The sequence below is a fragment of the Diplotaxodon limnothrissa genome, linkage group LG3, assembly GCF_057381915.1.
Source record: "Diplotaxodon limnothrissa isolate DT_005_m linkage group LG3, D_limnothrissa_male_GT1.1, whole genome shotgun sequence".
Taxonomy (NCBI): Eukaryota; Metazoa; Chordata; class Actinopteri; order Cichliformes; family Cichlidae; genus Diplotaxodon; species Diplotaxodon limnothrissa.
The window spans coordinates 70849473-70875734 of record NC_140598.1 but is presented as its reverse complement, the minus strand read 5'-3'; the positions used below and the strand labels follow the sequence as shown (position 1 = coordinate 70875734).

Here is a 26262-nt window from a genome sequence, read left to right as displayed (position 1 = left end):
CCAAAACAGTCCTAATGTTTGTATGTGAAACAGCAGGTCACTCTATGGTGATGAAGATGACTCATGCTGCATGTTATTGTTCAGTGAGGTTTTACACTGTAATCATACAACTATACATGTATCCACGTACAATTATTTGATATTCTGAAAACCACCCTTGTTGTTTTGAACAAACAAGTCTTTATAAAATCCTCAGCAGTCTTTTACTTTTTGTTGCTAAAGCAACAAGAAGAAGAAGAAAGTGACAACAAAGTAACAAAAGCAGTTTTGTGTCAGGAAGGTTTATTGACGTTGAATTTCTATGGAAGAATGGCAAATATAATCCCACAGTTTAAAACACATTCAAAATTGCATAAAATGTGTATTTAAGCTTTTAGTATTTTCCCGTCTTTACAAATATTTTAAATGTAACAGGTGTTAATAAAACTTTATAAAAGGCACTGCTTTTGGCGAGATGTAAGCTGTAGTACACACGAATGATGAACAGAGAACTGCAAACACAAGATAAAACCTCTGAGACACTTAAATACAAACTTTGATTTGACACGCTGAGCAGCGGGAGAGTGACATCATTCACATTTCAACAGGGCGACTCGCTGTTTCAGTTACATTTGTGTGAAGGCTACTCAGCTCCAATCAGTAGCACCTACATTTGTGAAATTCTCACCTTGACTTTTCTTGTGTTTTTTTTTGTTCAAAGCTGTTGAAAATCACACGTTACACCAAATTCAGCTTGAAACCATTAACTTTAAACAAAACGGACCCACACGGATGCTTTTTGTAATGTTGCAAGGCTGTTGGCTTTGTGCTGCTGGAGCTTCTAGGATCTATAGATCATCCATAGTCTAAGCCAGCTATTCTAGGCTTTCCAACCATTTCCACACTCAAACCCACTTTGCATCATTACAAACAGTTCATGAGGTTTAACTAGTGCATATATCAGGTAACAAAAGGGTTCCTAGTGGCACATGTTGAGACATTAAAAATGCAAAGCAGACCAAAACTTCCACTCAAGCCAAACTTTAATGTGAATTCTGAATCTTCTCAGATTCAGTGTGAATGTGCACTTACTGCTGACCTAAAACCACATCATTCATTCTGATAGCAGGTGACAGAGGAGAGAAAACTGCCTTGGCCCAACATTTGGAAGTTTGCGGTGGTCACTGCATCACACACTTCTCTTTCTGTTGTTTAGCATACTTCCTCCTGCGCTGCTCCAGGCCACGCTCCAGACGCTCATCCTCCTCCACAGCTCTGAGGACCAGAGGAGAGATGGTTACAAGCTGCCTGCACATGCTTTTGTGTTGGGAAAACTGTGGATGTCCATTTTTCTTTAAAAGTGTCTTTCAGTTATTTAGGGTAGTGACTGTGAAGGGAAGGCTGCTGCTGGACAGACCGACAGAGAGGGGGATGAGTGAGGTGACAGCAGCTCGAGAGGAAGAGCAGGTCATCTTCTAACTGGAAGGTTGTGCTTGTATGAACGTATATGAATGGCTGAGACCTTATAAGGCACTCTGACCCAGGTCATTTACCATTTACAACCAGAAGGTGAGGTCAGGTAAACAGGAGTAAATTCCTCATCAGAAACTAGTAAATCTGTTCAAAAACTACTGATGTTATCACCGACTTATTGCTGAGTCAAGAGGTTCAATAAAAATGCAAAAAAGATGGACGTAGAGTTTGAAAGCTGAATATGAAACCGTGATTTGCCTCCAGGCTCGTTGTGATGTTTCATACAGGCTAATGAAATCCCTTTTTAGTTGAATCTGAAAGTCTAGGAATAGTTTATCATGTGTGTATCGTGAGTCTCACCCTCTCTCCTTGGCATCTATACTGTGGACCAGTTCATCCCTCTGGTTCACCAGTGACACCAGCTCCTGAAGCAGCAGCTGCTCTCTGTGTTTATGGGCCTGAGTCTTCTGCCACTCTGCAGCACACAGACACAGAGGTGGGACAGAGAACAGTTTAGGGAGGAAACGAGCTGTAACGAGCTGCTTCTTACTTTTTTTCTGTATAGATGTGGAACTTACTGTTACAAAGTAAGTTCCACATATCAGGATATCAAGTGGCAACGTTCATACAAAGTCAAGTCAAAAAGGAAATCTGACGTCGAGTTTCACGCTGAATTTAGTGGCTGTCAACTGTGCTTGATAAGACCTGCCAAATGAAAGGCTGACGCTCTGTGCAGGGACGTCACTACACAGGTAATATTTCTAGTGACACAGACACTGAGTGACTCCTGGCTTGGTGTGGAGTGAGAGGTTGAGTGATTAGACGGTTGTGGCCACTCTGCTGTTGTCGACTCTGCAGCTCTGTTTTGAAAACATGTGCAGTGGAAAACACGTGACGAGTACTGAACTCTCTGAATGCTTCTTCTTTTTTACCAACTGGATTTTCTTGTTGTGCAAATTCTATTTAATTTGTCTCTATTTGTCGAAAAAGTGAGGGAGCTAGTGTCAAAGGTCACAGGAAGCTGTTTGAAGTGAAACATCTTCTGTTTGCACAGCCAAAGTTACTGAGGAAATTCATGTGAATGAGTTTGATGTGATTTAAAATGAAAGCTTTTGTGTCACGGTTTTGTTGAGGTGGGCTGTGAAACATTTCCTCCTGCCAAGTGAGGATGGAAAGGAAAAGTTTACTGACAGGCTAAGTCGGTGGTTCAGCCTGTATGTAGTTATACTGCATGTATTTTGTATTTCGGCTGCCACTACATGTACGCAGCGCACCAAATAGCAGCTGATCTCTCAGTAGAGATTTGCTTTCAAACAGAGGGTGTCAGTTCCCATTTCTTAGCTCTGCTGACACATCTCAGGAGCTAAACTAACCCTAATCAAGGTTTTAACTCCACTATGGGAACATGAAACAGTTTAATACCGTCAATTGCCATCATGTCCCTCAGCTCCTTGTTTAACAGCTCAAATCTTCGTTCCAAGTCTTGTTCTTCAAGCCTGTTAATCAGAACAGATGGAAATGATTTATGACACACAACATTTGTGTTTCATTTAACTTTGTCTTAGGTGGGAACCCCCAGCCAACATGTGAACCAAGATCCTTGCTATAAAGTGTTATGACAGAGTTGACAACTCCACCATCTGCTAATAGAGGTAAAATACCAAAATCCAAGGTGTGTGTGTGTGTGTGTGTGTGTGTGTGTGTGTGTGTGTGTGTGTGTGTGTGTGTGTGTGTGTGTGTGTGTGTGTGCGTGTGAATGGGTGAAGGTAGCATGTAGTAAAAAGCACTTTGAGTACTCAGAGTAGAAACGTGCTATAAGAGTATCACTCAATTTACCAAATACACCAATACGACCACCTGCCTAATAATGACGTTCCCGTCGAGACGTGGACTCCACTGCAGCCCTGCAGATGTCCTGTGGTCTCTGCCACCAAGATGTTAGCAACAGATCCTTAAAGTCCTGCTGGGCCTCTGTGGATCTGACTTATTTACTTTCTAATATTTTACACACCAACAGGAGTCATGATGAAGAGATAATCACCTCACCTATCAGTGGTCATAATGTTATGTCTGATTGGTGTACATGAAGCAAGTCAGCAACTTTGTGCTGAGATATACAGTACTATGCAAAAGTCTTGAACCACCCCTTACTCCTTTAAGACTGTCCTGTCATGTCAAAGTGGTTCTTGGGACACTGGCTGCTTTTTCACTTATGTTCAGTTCTGAGCTTGGACCTGACCATTTTCACAGGACTCTTCATTGTAAGGTAAAAACAGACCTACAAAAAATATATTCCTCATATACAATATATCTTAAAGTCACGTCCTTGAGAAAAAGGAAAGATCCCCGTCCGCTGACCCATCAACTGGTTACCAAAGCCTCGTGATAAATGGTGTCAGTGGAAGGCCATGGAGAAACCATTCTTAAGGAAGGAAAACAGGAAGAAAAGGCTGGCATGTGCCAAAATTACACAAGAACTCTCTGACATAGTTTAGGGCTGCATTCAGTAAGTGCTGTCTTAGAGCTCGTCAGAGTGAATGGAATTATTAACACAGATCCACCCTCTGGTAAATGGACTGATTCTTATACAGCACTCTTCTACTCTGCCAGAGTACTCAAAGCACTTCATATAACACGCCACATTCATCTTCTTCTATGATTTTAAGTGCTCACTAACTAACATTCACACACATTCATCAGAGAGCAACTTAGGGTTAACTCATTCACTGCCATTGACGTCTATAGCCGTCAATTGCAGTGAATGAGTCAATGGGTTTAACTCATTCACTGCCAATGGCTGGCAGTGAATGAGTTAATATCTTGCCCAATGACATTTGGCCTGCAGACTGGGATTGATCCACCATCTACCTCGTGAGCTACAGCTGCCTATCTGGAAAGCATCTGTCTGACAGCAGCTTCATTAAACAGTAACCCCAAACACACTGCGAGTGCATTAAAAGCATACCTGATAGAAAAACCACACTATCAGGTATGGTTTGGCCTACGCAGAGCTTGGACCTTACTATTATAGAAGCAGTGTGGGATAAGAGAAGAGAACAGATACAACCGAAGAAGAATGTCCTACGTACTAATCCTGAAGATTACATGAAACATTGTGTAGGAGAGTTCAAGCTGTGTTGTAGAATGAAGGTGGTTATACTAAATATTGACTTTCAAGCTTGTTCAATTTGTACAAACTCAGGTTTTTTTGCCTTAAACGCCGTAATTTCATGTATTGTCTGTGAAGGTTCTCAGTCATCCAGGTCATCGTAGTCAAAGGAGCTTGCAAAGAAAACTGGAAAACACTAACATCATGTGGTCTGTTTAGTTGCTATTCTGGAGTTTTCTCAACAACATGGCTACGGTGTGGTGAATGAACTTTAAAGTTCTCACAGATTAGTACTATTGACTCCTGGTTGTCTGCACCGTCCTGTTATTTTAGGGGAAGTTACAGAGCAGGTCACCTACTAATCAGATAAGTTGGTCGTTTGAACCCTGGCTGCTTCGGCCAGGCACGTCAAATATCCTTGGGCAATATACTAACACATCAAGTATATACATATTTGTAACCTGTCTCTGTGCTGCTAAATGAGCCAAGAGGAGAGATTTTTGTCTTAATGTCAGTGATATACTGGTATTCTACAGTTTCCTCTGCACAATGTGTGCAGTGTGTGTGTGTGTGTGTGTGTCTTACAGTAGCTGTAGATGGTCCTGCCTCCGGATTAAAGCATTTTTCTTGTTAACCAATGTGAACCATTCCTGAATCAACCGCTCCTCCTCCTCCTTGTCACTGCCTGTGGGGTAAAACCATCATTAATGTCCCGTCTTGGTTATCGTCTTCTTTGTTCTCTTTCTTAGATTAGAACATGGTGGGCAGGTAGAGCGGGTATTTTACCTGTTTCCAGCAACTGTCTGAGTTTCCTCTCCACCACACCTGCTCTGTTATCAACGTGATTTTGTTCTGCTTCCAAGGCTTCCATTTGATTCAGCACGTACTCGCTCGGGTCCTAGATACAACAATAATTACTCACTCTGCAGACGATGAGAGGAGAACAAAAGATTCTCCACAGACTTCCTGACGCACTTTACAAATTACAGTTAAACAGCTGCTTGCTCACCTGGCCCTCTGGTCTTCTGTCCTTTAACGCAGCATCCATTCTCTCTGCATGAAAAAAATGTAAAAATGAGCCACCAATCATTCATCATTATGTCCAAGTTCTGTTGTTGTTGTGTTTTTGCTTTTAGTTTAAGTCAAAGAGAACTAACCAGTTTCTGACTTCCTTTGGGCTTCAGCCTGCAGAGACAAACAACATCCACACACAATGTAGATAAGACAAAGAATGACATTTCAAAGGAATAAACAACTCAGGGGAGGCAACATGAGGTAACATACCGCTGATATGTCTCCTTCTTCGACTGACCCGCTCCTGCGCTGTGACCTACGCTTCTTAACCAGGTCAGCATCTCTGACATGAGAGAAACTAGACTTGAACAGAAAATGAGTCCGTGGTGGCGCCACCGGAGACTGAGCTGCACTCACCCCAGCAACCTGCGAGCGTTTGGTTCTGGGAGGCGGCACCACGTCCCTGCTGGCTTTACTGTCCTTCTCTGCAGTGCTTACACTCCCATTAGTCTCAAGACTTATACCCTCCTCCTGGAGCCTCTGGGCGCAGTAGCGAACAGTTGCCTCGGGGTCGTCTTGGGCTTCCCGGTCCCCTGCCACAGCATAACTGGACTCACTGGTGTCTTTGTCTATGTGAAGCACACTGAGCTCCTGGCCAGTGAAATATGTGCGGATCTGGTTAAGGTAGGTCATGACAATGAGGCGGTCAGGCACTGCAAGCATGACCATGTCTGGAGGCTCCATCAACCTTGAAATTCCAAGTTCAGCAAAGCCATTAAAAGCCTGCAACATGTTCAAATACAAGGACATTATAAGGACTTCCCAAATATTAAGTAATCAGTACTTGTAATTTCATGAGAATATAGGAAACTGTTAACCACCTTTTTGTTGTTTTGCTTGATGTCATATGGATCCAACATTTCAAAATTACTAGAAAAAGACAAAACAGGGCAACATACCACATTTATATCTTTTAAGTTTTCATTGAACCTTTAATTAACCAGTATATGCACTGACAAAGATTATTTTTCAAGGAAACCTCGCCAAGAAAGCAAACCAAAAACTATAAAATCCTGTGCAATGTGTAAAACTAATTTAAAATCAAGCATAAAACGACACGTTAAGACTGAGCAAGCAGTAAGTACAACTAAACAGATAATAAAAAGCTACTCTGTATTGTGTTGGCACATGGGATCCTTAAATTTAGTTAAATCTGTTTCATATAGACTACTAGTATTTTTTTTTCACAGTGTTGTGCAAATAGAAGGCGTGAGTGGACAAGGGATGTGGAATGCTAACATGCAAATAATCCCAGAGGAAGAGGTTGCATGAACGTCACAACGGACCTATGGAATCTTGGACACCCAACATCTAGACCAACATCAAAACAACTATTAGTTCAATGTACCAACATTCGAAAGAAGATCACGGGGAGATATCATCATCCCCGCCATCTGAGATTGGGTACCAAGCTCAACAGGTGCGTGAGTGCGAGAGCAGCTGATCTGAGAGATAAGATCGTGGCTAAACTGGAAACCCTCCGTGCCAGATTACCAAGACTATGTAAAGTACCCTCTGATGGACTAGCAGAAGGTGTGAATGCAGCTTTATGGACAATCCCTACTGCGGCCATCACTGAAACCAGCCAGCTGATCTACACCACGGCAGCAGTGATAATTGAGATGCTTGGGTATAAGACACACAGCAACAAGGAGCAGTACCCTCCATGGAGAAGGAAACTAGAGGTCAAGATCAAGGCAGCATGGAGGGAAGTTGGGCAACTATCGGAGATGGGGTGTCTAAGAAGTACAGCAAGCTATTCACACCTGAGGCCTTAGAAACTACCAAGCAAAAACTAATAGCCTTGGCCAGCTGTTTGAAGAGATATACCAGAGAGACAGAATCCAGGAGAATAAACCAGATGTTCTCAGTGAAACCATCCAAGGTGTTCTCTCAGTGGCAGGAGAACAATTTGAGAACAGCTCCACCAAGCCTGGAGACAAATACTCGAAGAGCATATGGGAGAAGGATGCAACCCATAACAACAATGCTCAGTGACTAGATGAGCTAAGAGCAGACCATAGCAACCTCCACGAAAAGAGTCCAGTAACTATCACAGTGGCAGGCATTCAAGAAAGAGTAAAGGAAAAGCAAAGATGCCCCTGACACAATCCAGCACATAACAGCAGGGAGCAAGATGCTAGCAGGCAGGGAATACATGGAACGCCATAACCAAGTGGTCGGAATAGGATACAGGAACATCAGAGCCTGAGGTCCTGAGGTCAAAATGGGACATGCCCATCAGGGCGGTTGAGAATGACCAAGCTTAGATCCAGTAGGACTTCAACATACAGACGGACAAACTGGTGATGGCTAACCAACCAATATAGAATTGGCTGACTACATAACAATCAAAGCACTACATTTTTACATATACAATTAGCATTAAAAGACACAGAGAGGTAGCTAAACATTTGGCCAGTGAGCACCTGGAAAGCTGCACACAATAGCTGTCATTGCTTATAGTCAAGCTAAAAATTAAACTAGCAGTCCACAGTCTATCCAGTAAGGGTGATAGGGCAACTGTTTCTTACATCTTTTCTGGGTGGAAGTGGTGTAAGATGGCACAAAACGCGAGGCCGTTCCTCCAGGAAGTGCTGAAATTGGTAATCTTCACTCCCTTGTGATTCTTTGTGATCTCCTGACACCATTCCAGTAAGGACTGACTTGACGTAACTAAGGTCGGACTTCCCGGTGGATTCTAGAAAACACATTAAGATTATTTTGAAATTATAGTGACACAACTTTTGACATAAAGTGGAGAATTACACATTTTTAATTGAATAGGTTTAATGTGCATTAAACGTTAAGGAGTTTAAAGCTTTTTCAGACACATCCCCCGTTTTTAGGGGTCACATTTATTTAACAACAGTCAGAACCTGTTTTATAGACATGCCGAGGCTACTGTGTCATTAATTAATTAAGTAATTAATTTATTTGGGATTTTCTCCAGTATACAAATTGCCAAAAGTATTTGCTCATCTGTCTCCACATGCATATCACCATAACACCCCATTCTTAATTCATAGGTTCTAATAAGATGTCAGCCCACCCCTTGCAGTTATGACAGCTTCACTTCTTTTGGGCAACCTGGCAACCAACAAACCCAGAGCACATCTCCACTTCACTCTAGAGTCCAGTGGTGCCATGTTTTACACCACAGCATCAAATGGTTTGCATTGCACCTGGTGAGGTAAGGCAAGGATGCAGCGCTCACCCATTGAAACCTATCTCATGACGCTCCCTACGCACTGTTCTTAAGCTAATCTGGAGGCCGCATGAAGTTTGGACGTCTGCTGTGATTGACCTCTGTGCAGTATGCACGTCATTCTCAATCACTTTCACTATGTTATAATATCACCAACAGTCGACTGTGGAATGTTTAGTTGTGAGGAAATGTCATGACTGGACTTGCTGCATGGGTGGCATCCTGTCACACAGCCATGCTGTGATTCACTGAGCTCCTCAGAGTGGCCCATTCTTTCACATATGTCGGTCGAAGCTGTCTGCATGCCTAGGTGCTTGATTACCTGTGGCCAAGGAACACCTGAATTCAATGATTTTAATAGATGAGTCAATATTTGTAGCAATATAAATCACTCTTTTGTTTCTTTAATAGTCTATATCAGGGCAATTGGATTACAAAGATCGTTAGGCCAGATTTTCAAAACAAGGAATTTGTACCAGCCAGTAAGCAGCAGGTTATTATAAATTTCAAACAAACACAATGTTTTGACAAACAAGTAATGTTCTCTCAATGTTTCTCTTTTAAATCTGGTCATAACTCACACGGAAATAAGCATTTTGATCATACCTGACTCAAGTGGAAGTAATACAAACTATTAGTGGTATTTTCCTTTCAAAATAAAATAAATGTTTTGATGACATCAGACCCAGCACATCTTAAAGAGTACTTAACAGAAGTAAAAAAGAGCTATCAATTCTATCAAAGCTATCAGTGCACAAACCCATAGCAGTAACACATAAATACAACATCTACAGCTACACACTGAGGGAACAGGTTTTTTTCTAAATCTACACCTGTGACTGGGCGTGGCTTGTTAGACAAGCCACATTATGTTGATATATAGGATACAGTTACTTTGAAATTCCTAATGGGAGACGTGACAGAAAGCAAATTTTGACTCATAAGCTGAGTCAGTGCAAACCAAAGGAAATGATGAAGAGCACCGTCAGTCAGAGAGCAACGAGAGCTGATTTTTACAGAGTTCATGTGTGAAAAACTCGAGTCACAGCTGGAACTTTCTTAACATCAGGGAACTGGTTTGTGTCAACATCAATCCAAAACTTTATTGGTCCGTTAGCGTGACGCTCTTGTGGAATGGCTCGTCTAGGTAGGGTTAAACTGACGGTTCTCATTCTCAATCTTCTGCTTTTGGGTTGACAAACAAATGTTGCATCACAGACTACTTGTGTCACTTGTAGAAATACGTTTAAAACAACACACTGCATTGTGGGTAGAATATTGCACTAAGCTGCAGGAAGTTCTGTTGGAATTACTGAAGGCTTTGAAAACATGTTTTTCTCTGTTTTACTCTGTTTCTGGCAGGACCATGGGCAGCGGCACTTGGAGGTTGCTACTAAGCCACCATTTGAATAGGTTGGGTGTACATACAGCCCAACTCATAGTTGGCTAAAGGTCTTTTAGCTTGGTTGATGGTTTATAACCATCAACAAGCTTCTGGCATAATTCTAACTGAATATTTGGCCACTCTTCTTGTCAGTTAATTTGGTCAGCTTCCTGGCACAGACAGAGCTTTTAAAGTCAACAACTTTTCAGTAGGGTTGAAGTCAGGGGCCAGGGATAACTCAGTAGGTAGCGTGTTCACCCCCATGATCAGAAGATCAGGGGGTCAAATCCTTTGAATGGCTATCCTGAGGTACTCTTGAGCAAGGCAGCGTCCCTACACACTGCTCCCTGATTGGTAGATTCACCCTGTCCACTGCTTCACTGAGTGAATGGGTTAAATGCAGATGACTAAACAATTTCCTACGGGACAACATCTTAAAATTAGTTTGCTTTTTCTATCCCAAAACTGGTTTTGACACATGATTGAGATCACTATTGGAACACCCAGTTGTGTGCAAGTGCTACCTATGTACGTGCTGAATTGAGGTAAAGTTGAAGAATTTGAAGGTAGTCCTCCTCCTTAATGTTTACATCCATTTTGTGGAGTGTACCAGTCCCACTGGCAGCAAAACAGTGCTCTTCGGTTAAAAAGCCTCACCTTTAAGCCTCCAAATATATTTCTTATCATTTTGTCCAAGAAGCTCATTCATAACCTCGTCTCACTGTTAAAAAGGGCCTGAAGTTTAGTGGTTCCTTGGTTATTACTGAGCATCTTAACAAGTTTCCTCCCATCTAAGGGTGACAGTTTAGGTCTTCTTCCAGACCTTGACAAAGTGGTATAACTTGTACTAATGTACAGTTATTTGAACTAATAATCTTGGAATCTGCCGTAATTTGGAAAAGGCTCCAAGAGACTCTCCCACATTGAATCTGCAGTTCCTCCTCCTTAGATTCACTAAGTTCCTTCGACTTGGTGAACTGAGTACTGAATATTTTTGTCCATCTGTTTCCTGCACAGGGCAGCACAGTGGTGCAGTGGTTAGCACTATTGCCTCACAGCAAGAAGGTTCAATTTCATGACTTTCTGTGTGGACTCTCTATGTTCTCACTGTGTCTGTGTAGGTTCTCTCCAGCTTCCTCCCACAGTCCAAAGTCACCCAGTTAGTGGGGTTAGGTTAATTGCTGATCAACCACAGGTGTGAGCGGTTCTTTGTCTCAATGTGTTACCCCTGTGACAGACTGGCAGCCTGTCGCATCGGGACCCCGGGACAATATATTGGATAAGCAGAAGAGAATAGGCCTCTGTATTACCTGAGCCAATGCCAGTGACACAATGTGCATTGACCACTGCAGAACCGGAGTACCAAAGGTATCCTCAGTTATCAACCTTGCCCTTGATAGCCTGTGGTAGACCCCTTTATTTTATCCATAACGAGCTGCTTAATCCTCTGGTAAATCTAGTCGTTTAACCTTTAGAGTTTAGAGTCATAATATTTTCACCTCGATGCTTAACTGTGGGATGATGTTCTTTGGGTTATACACAGCATTTCTCTTCTGTCAAACACAGCTGGTCAAGTTGATCCCATGGAGCTCCAGACCAAGACAAATTGATGGTCATTTTATATTTCTTCCATTTTTGAATAACCACACAAACAGTTGTCACCTCATCGCTAAGCTGCAGCACTACAATCTTGTCCTTGACATTTTTTGGCAGCTCTTTGGACTTGTCTATCGTTGTGGCGAGGTTGGAGTGGAAGAAAGTGATTCTGTGGACAGGTGTCCTTTATACACGCGATAAGCTGGGATGTGTCTGTAATAGATGTATTGACTGATTGCAATCTTGATTGTGACCTGCCAGCCAACTGTGGGAGTCACAATTCTAGCTGGGGGTCAAATACTTATTTATTTCAATGGCATAAATAAGGATTTATGCTTTGGTTGGTGTTCTGTCTCTCTCCATTAGAAACAAACCATAAAAATTTGAGAATGATTATTTCAAATGAGCAACATTTAAAATTCAGCACAGGACCAAATAATTATTTCCACTACCTCATGACTGGCTCGACTACTGGTTGTAGTTTAGTCAAAGGTGCACACCTTCAAACCCAGCAAGAGGCCTTTTGTAAATTTCAAAAGAATTCAGCTAAAATTTCTTTACTCCAAGAAATATATTACACCCAGTTATTTGATCAACTGTTCATATACAAATATACAGGTGAGTAAGCTTAAACGTACCTCCTGAGATGGAGATGTTGTTGGTTTCCTGTCCTGCTTAAGGGCAACAACTTGTGACTTGCTGTCATCTAAGGAAGAACAACTCAAACGCTTCTTATTCCGAGGCATCGGTACAGGCTGACCTGATAATTCTTCTCTTGTTTCCCTTTGCCTGGAAATACACACAAATACAAAGCAAATTATAAAAATGTAAGCATCTTTATTCTAAAAGAAATGATCTATTAGTTGCTGATACGTTTCCAGACCATGTTGCTAATTTAAAATCATTTTTGAGTTTAGTTTCATTTTTTTTAAGGGATGCAAACTTTAATGTAAAAAGAGAAAGAAAAATATATACACATCCAAGTTAAAATTTTCCCCCTCACACATCGTAATGCATATTGACTAATCTTACCTGAACTCTGAACAACCTGCAGTGACAGACACAAAGCCAAAGTCCAACTCTTCATCTTTCTTTTCCTTTTTTAGTTCAATTTCCATTTGTTCACTATCTTTATTATCGTCTAGATGCAGCCAGTCATCCTGAGAAGCAACAGTACTTGCAAGGTGCCTATCGGTCTTTGCTTCCTGGACTGTCTCCATTACATACTGTTCAGTTACTGCCTCTACAGCCTTCTCACAGGGATCTGTAAAAACGTGTTCGTCTGTAAAAGTCCAGCCTTCAGTGGTCTCACCGAAATCGTGCTCTGTATCCTCTCCACCTGACTGACTAAACTCTTCTTGCATTGCTGCTAGAACTTCCTTTTCCAATTGTAATGTATTGTCATATTCTTGATGAATTGTGACAAAACTTAATTCAGATATCGTACTTGAATCCAGTGATGGTGGGCCTTCCTTTGATTCCTTGTTACTGACAGCTGAACTATCTGAGATTTCAGTGTCGTCTGGGAAAAAATCACTAAGACGTTTCTTTACTCTTGGTTTCGGCACTGGCAAACGTGAGAGTTTTACTGGAGATTCTGAAGAATTATTATCCTCTGCTTGAACATTTTCCTCATTGGTTAATCTGCTTTTCCTTAAGTGTACACCAGCCACTACTTCTGGTTGGTAAACTGGGGAAAGAAGAGGAAGGTCTTTATTATGTTCCACCTCTGACAGTTCTTTAGCTGTTGAAGAAATTTGTGAAGGGCTACCATGCCTTGCTGACTGTGCCTGTTCTCCATTATCAGCTTTAGAGGCTCTTTCTGTAGCTGAAAGGTCACCAGAGAAGGTGCCACTGGAATGGATATTCGTACAAGGCTTTGGGATAGAATAAGCTGTTTCTGTTAGGCTTTCAGTTTCTGCAGTGACTGGTGCATCCTCTGACTTTTGAGGAGTTTTAATATTAAGTGCATCAATAGATGCGTCACAAGTTATTGCTGGTTGACTTAGTTCTTGCCTATCACCAACTGCTGCTTTATCAAAGTGGACTGGTTTATCAGAATTCGTAACTGTGACATTTAAATTCTGTGGTGTAATTCCCTTGTCACTCTCAATTGAAGGAAGATGTATCTCCTTAATGAGTGAAATAGTGCCAGTTTTCTCACAAAGCTCTGGTTTTGGGATGATATCGTGAGTTCTTTTGAGTGGGCTTGTGTAGGTAGCAGGTTGTGTAGATATTACTTCCGCATTAGCATCCTTGTTTAATGACTCCACTGGGACAACTTCAGGAAGGCACTTGACAGATACACCATTAAATTTGGGTTTGTGGTCTCGGGTTAAACTATCTTTCTTTCTAAGAGGACGTTTAGGAACTGTGTTTTCACTGTCACACTCGTTCTGTGGCGGGTCTTGAACTTTTCTTCTTTTTGGCTTCTTCCCTCGCTGCGGTACTGAACTGTCACCTTGTGGTCCATCAGAAATAACGTTATGATCACGTGAGGCTTCTTCCAAGGCAACATCCAACATTACTTCTCTATCTTTAGTGGCATCTGTTAGTGTCTCATTTGATGTGGGCTTCTGGGAGGTAGCATTATTTTCTTCCATGCTTATTTGTTCAGGGCTTAAGAAAAACAAAGGACAAACTTCAGAATCATCTGTTCTTAACTTTGTCACATATTTCTACTGTGCATGCAACCGCCTATTAAGACAAAACCAAATCCTGATACACAACAAGTCATTAGAACAAAGCGGCACATCCAGGAAACAAAGGTTAACCTTAACAAAGCGACCAATATTGCAGTTCCATACTCCAGTGTCAGTACTGGCTGACTTTACCATCACAAGCATCCTGAGCAGTAAGCACTCATAAGCCAAATAATAGAGATGTTATCATCAAAAATGTACACACCATGCAACCAGCACTCACCCTTTTTCCAGCTGACAAGAAGACAACACCACTCTAACCTCATCCTGTTCTACCTCAGTCTGCTGCCTTGGAAGTAAACCTTCAGTGCACATTGGTGTTTGAACAGCGACCTTCCCTGTGAGTAATCTTTCCTCTGTATCCTCCGTAGCATGGCCGATAGAAGCCTCACACCTGTCCTCGATGGGAATGGTGCAATTTGTAAAGACTTGAAAAAACTCATCCGAAGGGGTCATTGTTGCATCCAAAGAAGAGAGAGGCTTGGGTTGGTGATCAGCTTCAGCTAACCCAGAGTTCGATGGCCCCAAGATTGATGCTACAGTTTCGTAACTGAGAAATGAATTCATATATGAGTGAATGAAAACTAGAACTATGTATAATTTGTCTCCTCTATCAGCATGTAGCTCATTACAGAAGCCAGTAAATATTGGCGATGTGTTCCCATGCAAATGCAGCCTAGTAAAGTTTTCACTTCACTTAAAACTACACATTTGAAAATTAAGGGAGTTTAATATTGTGGTGGGATGTTTTCTGTGGCTTGAGTTCAGGAGAGGGGTGGTGGAGTGGGTTCAGGGGTCAGTGCCAGGGGAGGAGGTGGAGTCAGAGTGACAACGTCACCTGTGCATGTTGGCACAGTGTCAAATAAAGTGAAAAATGCATCAGAAGCACAAGCAGTGTGCGGCATGTCGGGACTACGACTAAACGGAGTATGTTACGGTGGCGCCCAAGTTCCCGACATGCTGTGTACTCATGACCCATGCAGCCATGGAGATGCTGGCTCAAATGGTAGCTGAGGGAGCAGGACAGCTGCTCTACACCATCGGCCCTCCGACGCCCTCCCCCAGTCCAAGAGCGACGTACAAGGCTGCAGTAAGGTGCTAACGGAGTACACAATGGGCTATGGTGGATTCGAGCTGCAAGCAGACCCTGGTTCACCAAACCTTGTGTTGACCGGGGGCATTGTTGGAAGCAGAGTGGGTGGAATTTAAGAGTGTGGATATCCCTTAATATCCCATAGTGCTGGTGAATTAAATGCACCGACTTAAGGCTGTGGTTAGCTCCCGACTTTCACACCCTGGGACCAGATTTGACTGGATTTAGAAAGCTAATGGGTGTCTGTAGGGGTGACATGTCAGTTTAATTCAATGGAATTGTATTTATATAGTGCCAAATCACAACAACAGTTGCCTCAAGGCACAGCATGCGGACTCTAGCGACATGGAAACAACAGGGCCTTCACTGGAGAACCCGCCGGTTCCAGTGATTCGCTCCATGGAATATTTTCCACTAGAGCATTCTCATAAAGATACTACACTCAGCTTTGACCGAGTGATGAATGGTTTTCTCTGGGTGCCACTTTAGCTCACTGGGATAAGCATGCAGCCATATGCCGTACAGCTGAAAGCAGCTGGCCCTGATTCTGACCCATGGCCTTTTGCTACATATCTTCCCCTCTCTCTGCTTTCAATTGATACATTAACTGTATCTATTGAATAAAGCCAAAAAAGTGGTCTGCCTAGTGCATCCTCCACAGAATGTCTTCTGGTGAACCAGCCTGATTAATCTGTTAAGGCCAGCGTCTACCACCCTGAGAATGACAAGCTGGTGGAGTCGCTGAACAAGACAAGTCAACGAAGTCAAGACAAGGATGAGAGTAACTGGTATCACTGGCTAGACTCCACCGAGTTTTCTCCCTTTTAGTTGCTGTTTGGCAGAAACCCACAGGTAGTGTTGGACCTGATTAAAGAAAAATGGGATGAAGGTCTCACCCAGGGAAAAATAAAATTCAATACATCCTGGACCTGAGAGCAAGGCTTTAGTCCAGTTTCCACAGGAGAATCGCCCCCCTGCCCAGTAACATCAGCAGTGGCTGTACAATAGAGGGACTAGGCTAAGACATTTTGTATTGCTCCCTTCATCAAGCTCACAATTACTCACCAAGTGGCAAGGACCCTCGGTGGTCACACGGGGAGTGGTTGATATTGACTATGAAGTGGTGCGGTCAGACAGGGGTGAAGCCACACAAATATACCACCTCAACCTCCTAAAAGAATGGAGAGAGGCTGATACTGCTTCTCTGGTGAGCTCGGTTAAGGATTGAGATGAGTTTGAGCCCAGCGTACCAAATTCAACCATTGCCCCAGCTTACCCCATGTCCCAGGTCGACAAACTCCTAGACCAGTTGGGCACTGCTTGCTTTTTCACAATGCTGGATTTAGCCAAAGGCTACTGGCACATTCGCTTGTCTCCAGAGTCTACAGAAAGAAACTGCCTTCTTCTCTTCATATAGATTGTACCAATTTATTACAAGGGCTGGGGGCTTTTAGTCCCAGCAGGTGAGCGGGGTTGACCAACGTGGACGAGGCTGACTAAAAGAGCCAGCCTGTGGATGTTGGCACATAAAGATAAAGTGAAAACTGCACCGTGAGCACAAACAGTGTCACAAGTCTAGAATGACCTGGACACTGAAATATCAGACTCTGTCTAGGATTATTAATAAGCAACCCATGCTTTATGCAGTTGGTTTCAGTTTGAACACTTACCCTTTGTGGAAAACACCCACAATAGCACCCACTAATCCAGAGATATCTTTTTCCTTTTCTGATAGAGAGGATTCTCCTTTTTTTTCTGTTATTGTTCCTTCAGCTTCCAATAGTTCCCAACCTAAGATTCCCACCAGCTCAGATCTTTCCAATGGTTTCTTCACTCTTAGGTCTTCCTCTGCTGTCCTCTCTATTTCAGATTTTCTGAGGACCCGAATATAAAGGATTTTAAAGCCTGGCTGTTAAAACTTAATTAGCACTAAAATTATAATATCATGAAATTCAACGTCATATTTGTTGTCAGTTTACCATGCAATCTAAATTTGCTGGCCGAAGCAGTGCATGTTAGGCAAACACTAAATGCAAAAAACGCAAGAGCATCAGGCACGTCCACTTACCTATTATCTACATTAAGTTCTATGTTTTGCTTGGCACCAATTTTAAGTTTCTCTTCTGTTTAAAAGAAAAATCAAATGGATTAAAATGTATGGCAAAGAAAGATAACTCCGAGCTTTATATTAACATTACAAATGTCTCACCATATGAAAGTTCTGTGCTTGGACTGCTACCAGGTACAAAAGAAACACCAGGATTTCCTGTGTCTTTGAGATATGACTCTGCATGAGGTAATTCTTGCAAGGTTTGCTTCTTAGTTGCAGGTGGCACAGGCATTGTTTTTGCAGTTGGATTCAATTGCAAAATACTGGGGAACCCAGGAGTTTGAGTGAGTTTTGGACACGATGGAGCCATTGCTACCATGTTCTTAACTTCATCTTGCTTATGGTCTTGTTTTGCAGGAAACTCTCCAATGCTAATTCTTTTATTGCGTAGGTTTTTAAACAAGATCTTGTTGAATGTTGCCACGGTTTGTATGTTCATAGATTCAGCACTATGCCTTCTGGCTGATGGAAAACCTGGGATGCATGAAACACATGGAGCAGAAGAGTTTAGGCTGACCATATTTGGTGATTTGTTTGTAATTTGAGCAGACGGAAAACCGGATGCTCTGGCTTTTTTGGGGCAAGACCCCACTTGTGCTATCATGTTTACGTTGAAGCAATCCGACTTGACCTGTTGAGTAAGTACCACAAACATTTCTGCCATTTTCTTCTGAGGTCTTGACAAAATAGATTTTGTTTCACTTAGCCAACCTGTGCTTGGTACTGGAGTCATGGATGCAAATCCCTTGATACATGAAGCACTGGCACAGTAAGGTACAAAACTTATTCTGGATTTATTCTTGGAATTGTAATGGGGCGCAGACTGGAATCCAGGGATTCTGGAGTTTTCTGGGCAAGCTGGCGCCATTAAATGCATAATCTCTGCATTTTGATTTGGAACATCTTTAAGAAAAACTGTCTCCTTTGGATTTTTATGCATAGATCCATAAGTATATGGATCTAAAAGCCACTGGGATTTTAAGCCCACTTTGAGTGAGGCAAACCCTGGCAAACTTGATACTTGCGGGCAAGCGGGTAGGAGAGTTAGGATATTGTATTTAGTGACAGTAGGAAAGCCTGGAATCAATGATGATCTTGTACACGATGGAACTAAAGGAAGCATGTGGCTTGGTTTGTCTATGATCACTGGTGAGCAGATTATGCTAAGATGAGTATTCCTTTGTGGTCTGTGCATCAGTAAATCCGTTTCAGATGGCCATCCCACGTTCAGATGTGATTCAATCGATGAAAATCCAGGTACAGCAGAAATTACTGGACACAAAGGAAGGAGGTTGACCATATTCAGGCCATGAATTTTGGGACATGGAACAGATGGGAAACCAGGAATACTTGAAACTTTGGGACAAGTTGGTAGAAGGAAAACCATTAATTTCATTACTCTCTCATTACTTGTCATTTTGCTCTCTCTGTCCATCTGCTTGTCTTTCATTCTTGGTTCAAACAGTGGTTCCTTGCTTATTATCCAGTCTTTTGAATCATAATATGATGGAAATCCGGCTATTTGTGACAGTTTGGGGCATGAGCATGAAAGACTGACCATATCTGTCATATCTGCAACATTATACAATCTGGGATTTGGCACAGAGGGAAACCCAAAGATGCACGAATTCCTTGAGCAACTTTGTGCAAGAGAAACGATTCCATTCATGTTTTTAGGTATTTTATCGAGCTCCATTACTAACACGAGCTCCCTTTCAGACGGCTTCTTCCACAATGGTTGATGAATGGTGTTCCAGTTTTTGCTGTCAGCTTGTAATGATGGAAAACCAGCTATACTGGAGACAGTGGGGGAAGATGGAAGGAGACTGAGCATTCTAGACTTATTACAGATTACTGTCGGTGCAAAAACAGATGGAAATCCTGGGACAGAAGCTTCTTTTGGACAAATCGAGGCAAAGGTTGACATTACCTTCATTTCACCATGGTCAAGGCTATATTCAGTCATTATGAGGTTGAGTTTCGCTTGTTTTACTGCTAAAGGTCTAAAATCTGTTATCCAGTTTTTGCTGAAAGGATTCTCCAATAATGAGGGAATGCCTTCAATTAGAGAGATTTTTGGACAAGAACCTAAAATGCTGTTTTTAGCCAATCCACACTTTACTATAGTAGATTGTGGAATCACGGTCATGTCTGTTATTGAGGAATGCTCTGGACATGTTGGCGTCAAAACTCCCGGTTCTTGAATTCCATCCTTCTCTCTTAGTAACACTTCTCTTTCAGTCATGGCACTAAATTCTTCTTGCGACATCTTTGATCTGCTATCAATAACAGATTCTGAGCCAGGTATGCTGCATACATCTGGACCAAAGTGATTTGTATAACTGTATTGAGACACAGATGGGAATCCTGGATTTCTAGCCTTCCTGGGGCAAGAGCGTGCCAGTGAAACCATTTCCTTCTTTTCACTTTCATTCTTCTCTAATGAAGATGGTGGTAATATTCGCTGTATTTGAGATTGTTTCTTCCAGATTAGCTTTCGATCAACACGCCACTGTTTTTCATAATCTGGTGGCATTTTGGATGGCATGCCAGCAATGTTTGTCAACCTGGAACAGGTCCCCAAAAAATTAACCTGTTTATAGCCCGTTTCAGGCGCCACACAACTTTGCACACATTGTGCACTAGGCTGGCAAACATTTTTATCTATTTCTAGATATACGTCTCCTTCTGGGTGAAGAGCAAGTTCTGTGGTTGCAACTTCAAAATCTTTTGATGACTTTTTCCAAGTAGATTCATTGTGCACAAGGGATTCAGATGTTTGTTCAGAAGTAGTAGGAAATCCAAATGTGCTGCTGATGGTTGGGCCAGGCAACAGTATGTTTACGTTGAAGCAATCCGACTTGACCTGTTGAGTAAGTACCACAAACATTTCTGCCATTTTCTTCTGAGGTCTTGACAAAATAGATTTTGTTTCACTTAGCCAACCTGTGCTTGGTACTGGAGTCATGGATGCAAATCCCTTGATACATGAAGCACTGGCACAGTAAGGTACAAAACTTATTCTGGATTTATTCTTGGAATTGTAATGGGGCGCAGACTGGAATCCAGGGATTCTGGAGTTTTCTGGGCAAGCTGGCGCCATTAAATGCATAATCTCTGCATTTTGATTTGGAACATCTTTAAGAAAAACTGTCTCCTTTGGATTTTTATGCATAGATCCATAAGTATATGGATCTAAAAGCCACTGGGATTTTAAGCCCACTTTGAGTGAGGCAAACCCTGGCAAACTTGATACTTGCGGGCAAGCGGGTAGGAGAGTTAGGATATTGTATTTAGTGACAGTAGGAAAGCCTGGAATCAATGATGATCTTGTACACGATGGAACTAAAGGAAGCATGTGGCTTGGTTTGTCTATGATCACTGGTGAGCAGATTATGCTAAGATGAGTATTCCTTTGTGGTCTGTGCATCAGTAAATCCGTTTCAGATGGCCATCCCACGTTCAGATGTGATTCAATCGATGAAAATCCAGGTACAGCAGAAATTACTGGACACAAAGGAAGGAGGTTGACCATATTCAGGCCATGAATTTTGGGACATGGAACAGATGGGAAACCAGGAATACTTGAAACTTTGGGACAAGTTGGTAGAAGGAAAACCATTAATTTCATTACTCTCTCATTACTTGTCATTTTGCTCTCTCTGTCCATCTGCTTGTCTTTCATTCTTGGTTCAAACAGTGGTTCCTTGCTTATTATCCAGTCTTTTGAATCATAATATGATGGAAATCCGGCTATTTGTGACAGTTTGGGGCATGAGCATGAAAGACTGACCATATCTGTCATATCTGCAACATTATACAATCTGGGATTTGGCACAGAGGGAAACCCAAAGATGCACGAATTCCTTGAGCAACTTTGTGCAAGAGAAACGATTCCATTCATGTTTTTAGGTATTTTATCGAGCTCCATTACTAACACGAGCTCCCTTTCAGACGGCTTCTTCCACAATGGTTGATGAATGGTGTTCCAGTTTTTGCTGTCAGCTTGTAATGATGGAAAACCAGCTATACTGGAGACAGTGGGGGAAGATGGAAGGAGACTGAGCATTCTAGACTTATTACAGATTACTGTCGGTGCAAAAACAGATGGAAATCCTGGGACAGAAGCTTCTTTTGGACAAATCGAGGCAAAGGTTGACATTACCTTCATTTCACCATGGTCAAGGCTATATTCAGTCATTATGAGGTTGAGTTTCGCTTGTTTTACTGCTAAAGGTCTAAAATCTGTTATCCAGTTTTTGCTGAAAGGATTCTCCAATAATGAGGGAATGCCTTCAATTAGAGAGATTTTTGGACAAGAACCTAAAATGCTGTTTTTAGCCAATCCACACTTTACTATAGTAGATTGTGGAATCACGGTCATGTCTGTTATTGAGGAATGCTCTGGACATGTTGGCGTCAAAACTCCCGGTTCTTGAATTCCATCCTTCTCTCTTAGTAACACTTCTCTTTCAGTCATGGCACTAAATTCTTCTTGCGACATCTTTGATCTGCTATCAATAACAGATTCTGAGCCAGGTATGCTGCATACATCTGGACCAAAGTGATTTGTATAACTGTATTGAGACACAGATGGGAATCCTGGATTTCTAGCCTTCCTGGGGCAACAGCGTGCCAGTGAAACCATTTCCTTCTTTTCACTTTCATTCTTCTCTAATGAAGATGGTGGTAATATTCGCTGTATTTGAGATTGTTTCTTCCAGATTAGCTTTCGATCAACACGCCACTGTTTTTCATAATCTGGTGGCATTTTGGATGGCATGCCAGCAATGTTTGTCAACCTGGAACAGGTCCCCAAAAAATTAACCTGTTTATAGCCCGTTTCAGGCGCCACACAACTTTGCACACATTGTGCACTAGGCTGGCAAACATTTTTATCTATTTCTAGATATACGTCTCCTTCTGGGTGAAGAGCAAGTTCTGTGGTTGCAACTTCAAAATCTTTTGATGACTTTTTCCAAGTAGATTCATTGTGCACAAGGGATTCAGATGTTTGTTCAGAAGTAGTAGGAAATCCAAATGTGCTGCTGATGGTTGGGCCAGGCAACAGTATCCCAGCTTTTCTATTTGTCTCCATCTGCGTGTCAGCCATTTCTTTCATCATCTCACTGTCTTTCTGTGGTGCTTTTCTAATTTCCTCTGTAGTCACCTTTGGTAGCTCTTCCCACAGAATGATCCTGTCTGCAGGATAACTTTCTGTAGTCATTTTTGGTAGCTCTTCCCATTGAATGGTGCTACTATTTGGAGGTTTTTGTAGTTGCTGTTCAGCGTTATTTACTTGGGTTTGGGATAGTGGTTTTGCAGCACCAATCGAACATGTTGACTGCAGTAAAACCACGTTTTCATCACTAAAGAAAAGGTAAATACAAAGTCACAGTCAATACTCTACAGTCAAGGAGGAGGATGCCACAATAATATAATAAATATATTAAATCATTTTATTAAAGATCAATGCAATTCAAGTTCATAATCTTCATAATAATACAGTGAAACTCTGGTACAGGGTTACGGTCACTGTGAAGTAGATATAAATCTTTTAAAATCATTTTAAAATCATTTTTTTAAAATAACACGCTCGAATAAAGCACTGTTACTACTCTTTGTTCCTTTAATAACTTCATAATGTCATGCATGGTATTCGACAAATGCATTTCACAACAAACAGTCCAGTACTAAGACACCACACTCAAGAACTGCACCCCACAAACAAAGCACCAAGTCACAACATTTTGCTGATGATGATTCCACAGCGACTGTGCAACTTTTTTTTTCCATTTCTTCTGACTTTGTTGCAATGCATAGTCTTTGATTACTTTTTTATTTGCTTTATATTCAGTGCTTTTAGCTGCAACCAGTGTTGCTCAGTAACATCACTATTGTTGGAATAGTGACAATAACAACAACTGAAGCTCATCTCATAAAAAGAGCATAATTAATGGCATCCAGAGCAGAGGTCAGGTATCACGCTCACATACACTTACCTGCTCTCACTGTTTCACTGTTCCTAGCATACCAGTAATACCATAATCTGACGTAATGGCAACCAGTGACTCTGAAAGTGACTTCAGTGATCTCAGCTCCTTTGGCAACACTCTCTCTCCTTTGTAACTTTAACTTACTTTATATTTTTAGCAACCACAAAAAAGTTCAAAACTACACAACTGATGCAAACTACAAATAAGAATTCTGCCAGCTGGTGTTTAGCTGTAACAATGTATCACATCACTGCATCACAATGCAAAGCAAGGGACTAGCAATCACAAATAGTGGCCTGTCAGGAATTGAGTGCCACATTTTACAAATCACATTTCTAAAAGCAGAATCAAAAAGCAGAAGTTTCAAAAATTTCACCCAGAAACATCAAACAGGGAACTCAAACACTGTTTTTAAAGCAACCGCGTCATCTTCTTAACATGGAGTCTAAAATCAGATCTAAAATCTGATTGGTCTGGCCTTTTCTCATAACTTTCCAACCCTGTTCAGTTGAGATGATGATTGGTTGACTTGAATTTCAGCAGCCTTGATGGGAAAGGTTCATGACTTCTTATGCAGCTTGATTAGAGACAATATATCAGGCGTAACTCGACTTGACAGAAGCCTTACTAAAGAAATGTTCTTTCAGTGGATGTTGTTGACTGTTTCCTTGAGGTGGATGTAGCTGCTCTGAGGTAGAGCAGGTCATCTACTAAGGTTAAGGAAGGTTAGTGGTTTGATCCCAGGCTGCTCCAGTCTGCACGCCAAACATCTTTGGGCAAGATACAAACTCCAAGTTGCTCTCCGATGCGTCCATCTTTCCAAAGCATGCCACGCATTCTGTGAATTTTTTCGGGACTGAAATAGCATGGGGTGGTTTTATATATTGTAATAAAAAATTGCATTTTTGCAATTAGTGCAAACTCAAAAAAAATTTATTGCACTAATTTTTGCAATTAGTGCAATTTATTTTCTTGATCTCGAGGCTGTTTTGTTCATTCTTTCTTGTAGACCGCGTTGTTGCTCAGTAAATACATGTTCTTCTTACAATTATGACACTATTATCATTTATTAAAAGCAACACTTCCTGAGTCACATTAAACATTATGTAATAATAAATAAATACTTTTTTTCTATTCCCCACCAGAATCATCTTCCTGTGTAACTCTTTACAGTTCAGGTGCTATTTTTAAATCCCTTAAAGTGAGTCCTGTTTTACCTCCTCTTGTAAAGTTGAATACTTGCAGAAAATAAACTAAATGTGTGTTTTTTCGGTGCAAGATTTCCCGTTGAGGATTGCTGCTCATGTGAGTCTCTGAGCTTTCAGCAGGTTATTTGATGAATACATCGTTCCCAGGCCAAAAAAGGAAAATCTCAGTTGCACGGTGAGACCACGAGCATGATCGTTGTTTATTTCAAAATTCACTGGTTTGTTTCCTAAATTTGTCTCACGTGGACAACAGTGAAACTGTTGCATAGCATGCCAGCATGTAATTTTGCTACACTGAAAAATTGGGGATTTGTTGGTCACACAAACACAATCTTTGCACACCTCACTACTCAGATTTGTTTCACTGTGACTTTGTTAAAAAATGAAAATCCAATCAAAAGTTCTGACAAAGCACAAATGGAGAGAACATAACTTCCAGACAATGTCGTTACACAGCAGCTTCAAATAAAGTGGCTCAGAATTACATGAGAATATAACCTTAAAGAGGAAAAACAGTGTTTTTCATTTTTATAGGCCAATTAAACAAGGATAACTACACCTCATGAAGTACTCTCGAAACTACAGTTTGATAGAACCATAAGCAAAAATGTTGTGATATGGGAACGTGGATTATTGTTAGACGATCGTGAAAACACAGCAAATGTTCAGAAGTGCCAAACTCAAGCAGCCTGCAGGAACAACTTACCCTGCTGATGCTTTGGCAGTGTCGAGTCCACACGCTGTATCTCTTTTCCTCTCTGAAGCTCTGACCTTCTCTGACCTTTGGCTGGCTGGGCCTCCAGGGTTAGAGGCTAATAACATACAGTTCAGAGAGTTAGCCATGCAGTCCGTACTGTAGGCCTTACCCCACTGAATGCTGACTTGATGCTTACCTGTGGGTGCTGTGCACTGGTTATCCTCTTCATTCAGGGTGCTCAGCTGTCTTTTGAACTCTAATAAGAAGGAAAAGCAAAGATACGATTTTACAAATCAAGCTAAAAAACGAGGTTCGTGTGCCATCACGCTAGCATAGCAGCTACACTCTTTTCTGTGCTGAACCTAACCATGTACCTGCATCATGTTCACAGACTGAAAGAGAAGGAAACACATGAGCAGAGGAAAGATGTAGAGAAGGTGAGGCGGTCTCTAATGCAGATGTGACCTGAGGTTTCCAAAAAGAAACATATCCAGACCCTCCGCTGGGTTTCTCATCTAAAGGCTGAGCAGTGGGCAGAGAAGATGAAGCTGACAGGAAAGAAAACAAGAAGGGAAAAACAGAGACGAATGAAAGAGAAGTACAGCAAGCAGCCTCTGATCAACATGGCAGAGT

At 41.7% G+C, this 26262-nt stretch overlaps 1 protein-coding gene across 3 annotated transcripts in view; it reads right to left on the bottom strand.

Moving 5' to 3' along the window:
* Positions 1-250: 250 nt before the first annotated feature.
* The window catches only part of ehbp1l1a (EH domain binding protein 1-like 1a), a 47732-nt gene continuing 21720 nt past the window's right edge, over positions 251-26262 (bottom strand). Inside the window, exons 13-31 of one of the 3 annotated variants that reach the window (XM_085349758.1) lie at positions 26004-26177; positions 25826-25885; positions 25639-25744; positions 17828-23097; positions 17687-17741; positions 17289-17492; positions 14749-15075; positions 12856-14442; positions 12462-12612; positions 8170-8336; positions 6457-6505; positions 5846-6358; positions 5719-5746; positions 5571-5614; positions 5348-5459; positions 5147-5246; positions 2875-2948; positions 1813-1927; positions 251-1254 (exon numbers count right to left, since the gene is read on the bottom strand). In XM_085349758.1, the coding sequence (XP_085205884.1) occupies positions 1161-1254; positions 1813-1927; positions 2875-2948; positions 5147-5246; positions 5348-5459; positions 5571-5614; positions 5719-5746; positions 5846-6358; positions 6457-6505; positions 8170-8336; positions 12462-12612; positions 12856-14442; positions 14749-15075; positions 17289-17492; positions 17687-17741; positions 17828-23097; positions 25639-25744; positions 25826-25885; positions 26004-26177 (9230 nt within the window). In that variant the 3' untranslated portion in view covers positions 251-1160. The remainder of the gene's footprint in view (positions 1255-1812; positions 1928-2874; positions 2949-5146; positions 5247-5347; positions 5460-5570; positions 5615-5718; positions 5747-5845; positions 6359-6456; positions 6506-8169; positions 8337-12461; positions 12613-12855; positions 14443-14748; positions 15076-17288; positions 17493-17686; positions 17742-17827; positions 23098-25638; positions 25745-25825; positions 25886-26003; positions 26178-26262) is intronic. The other 2 variants (XM_085349759.1, XM_085349760.1) reach the window with 2 other exon arrangements.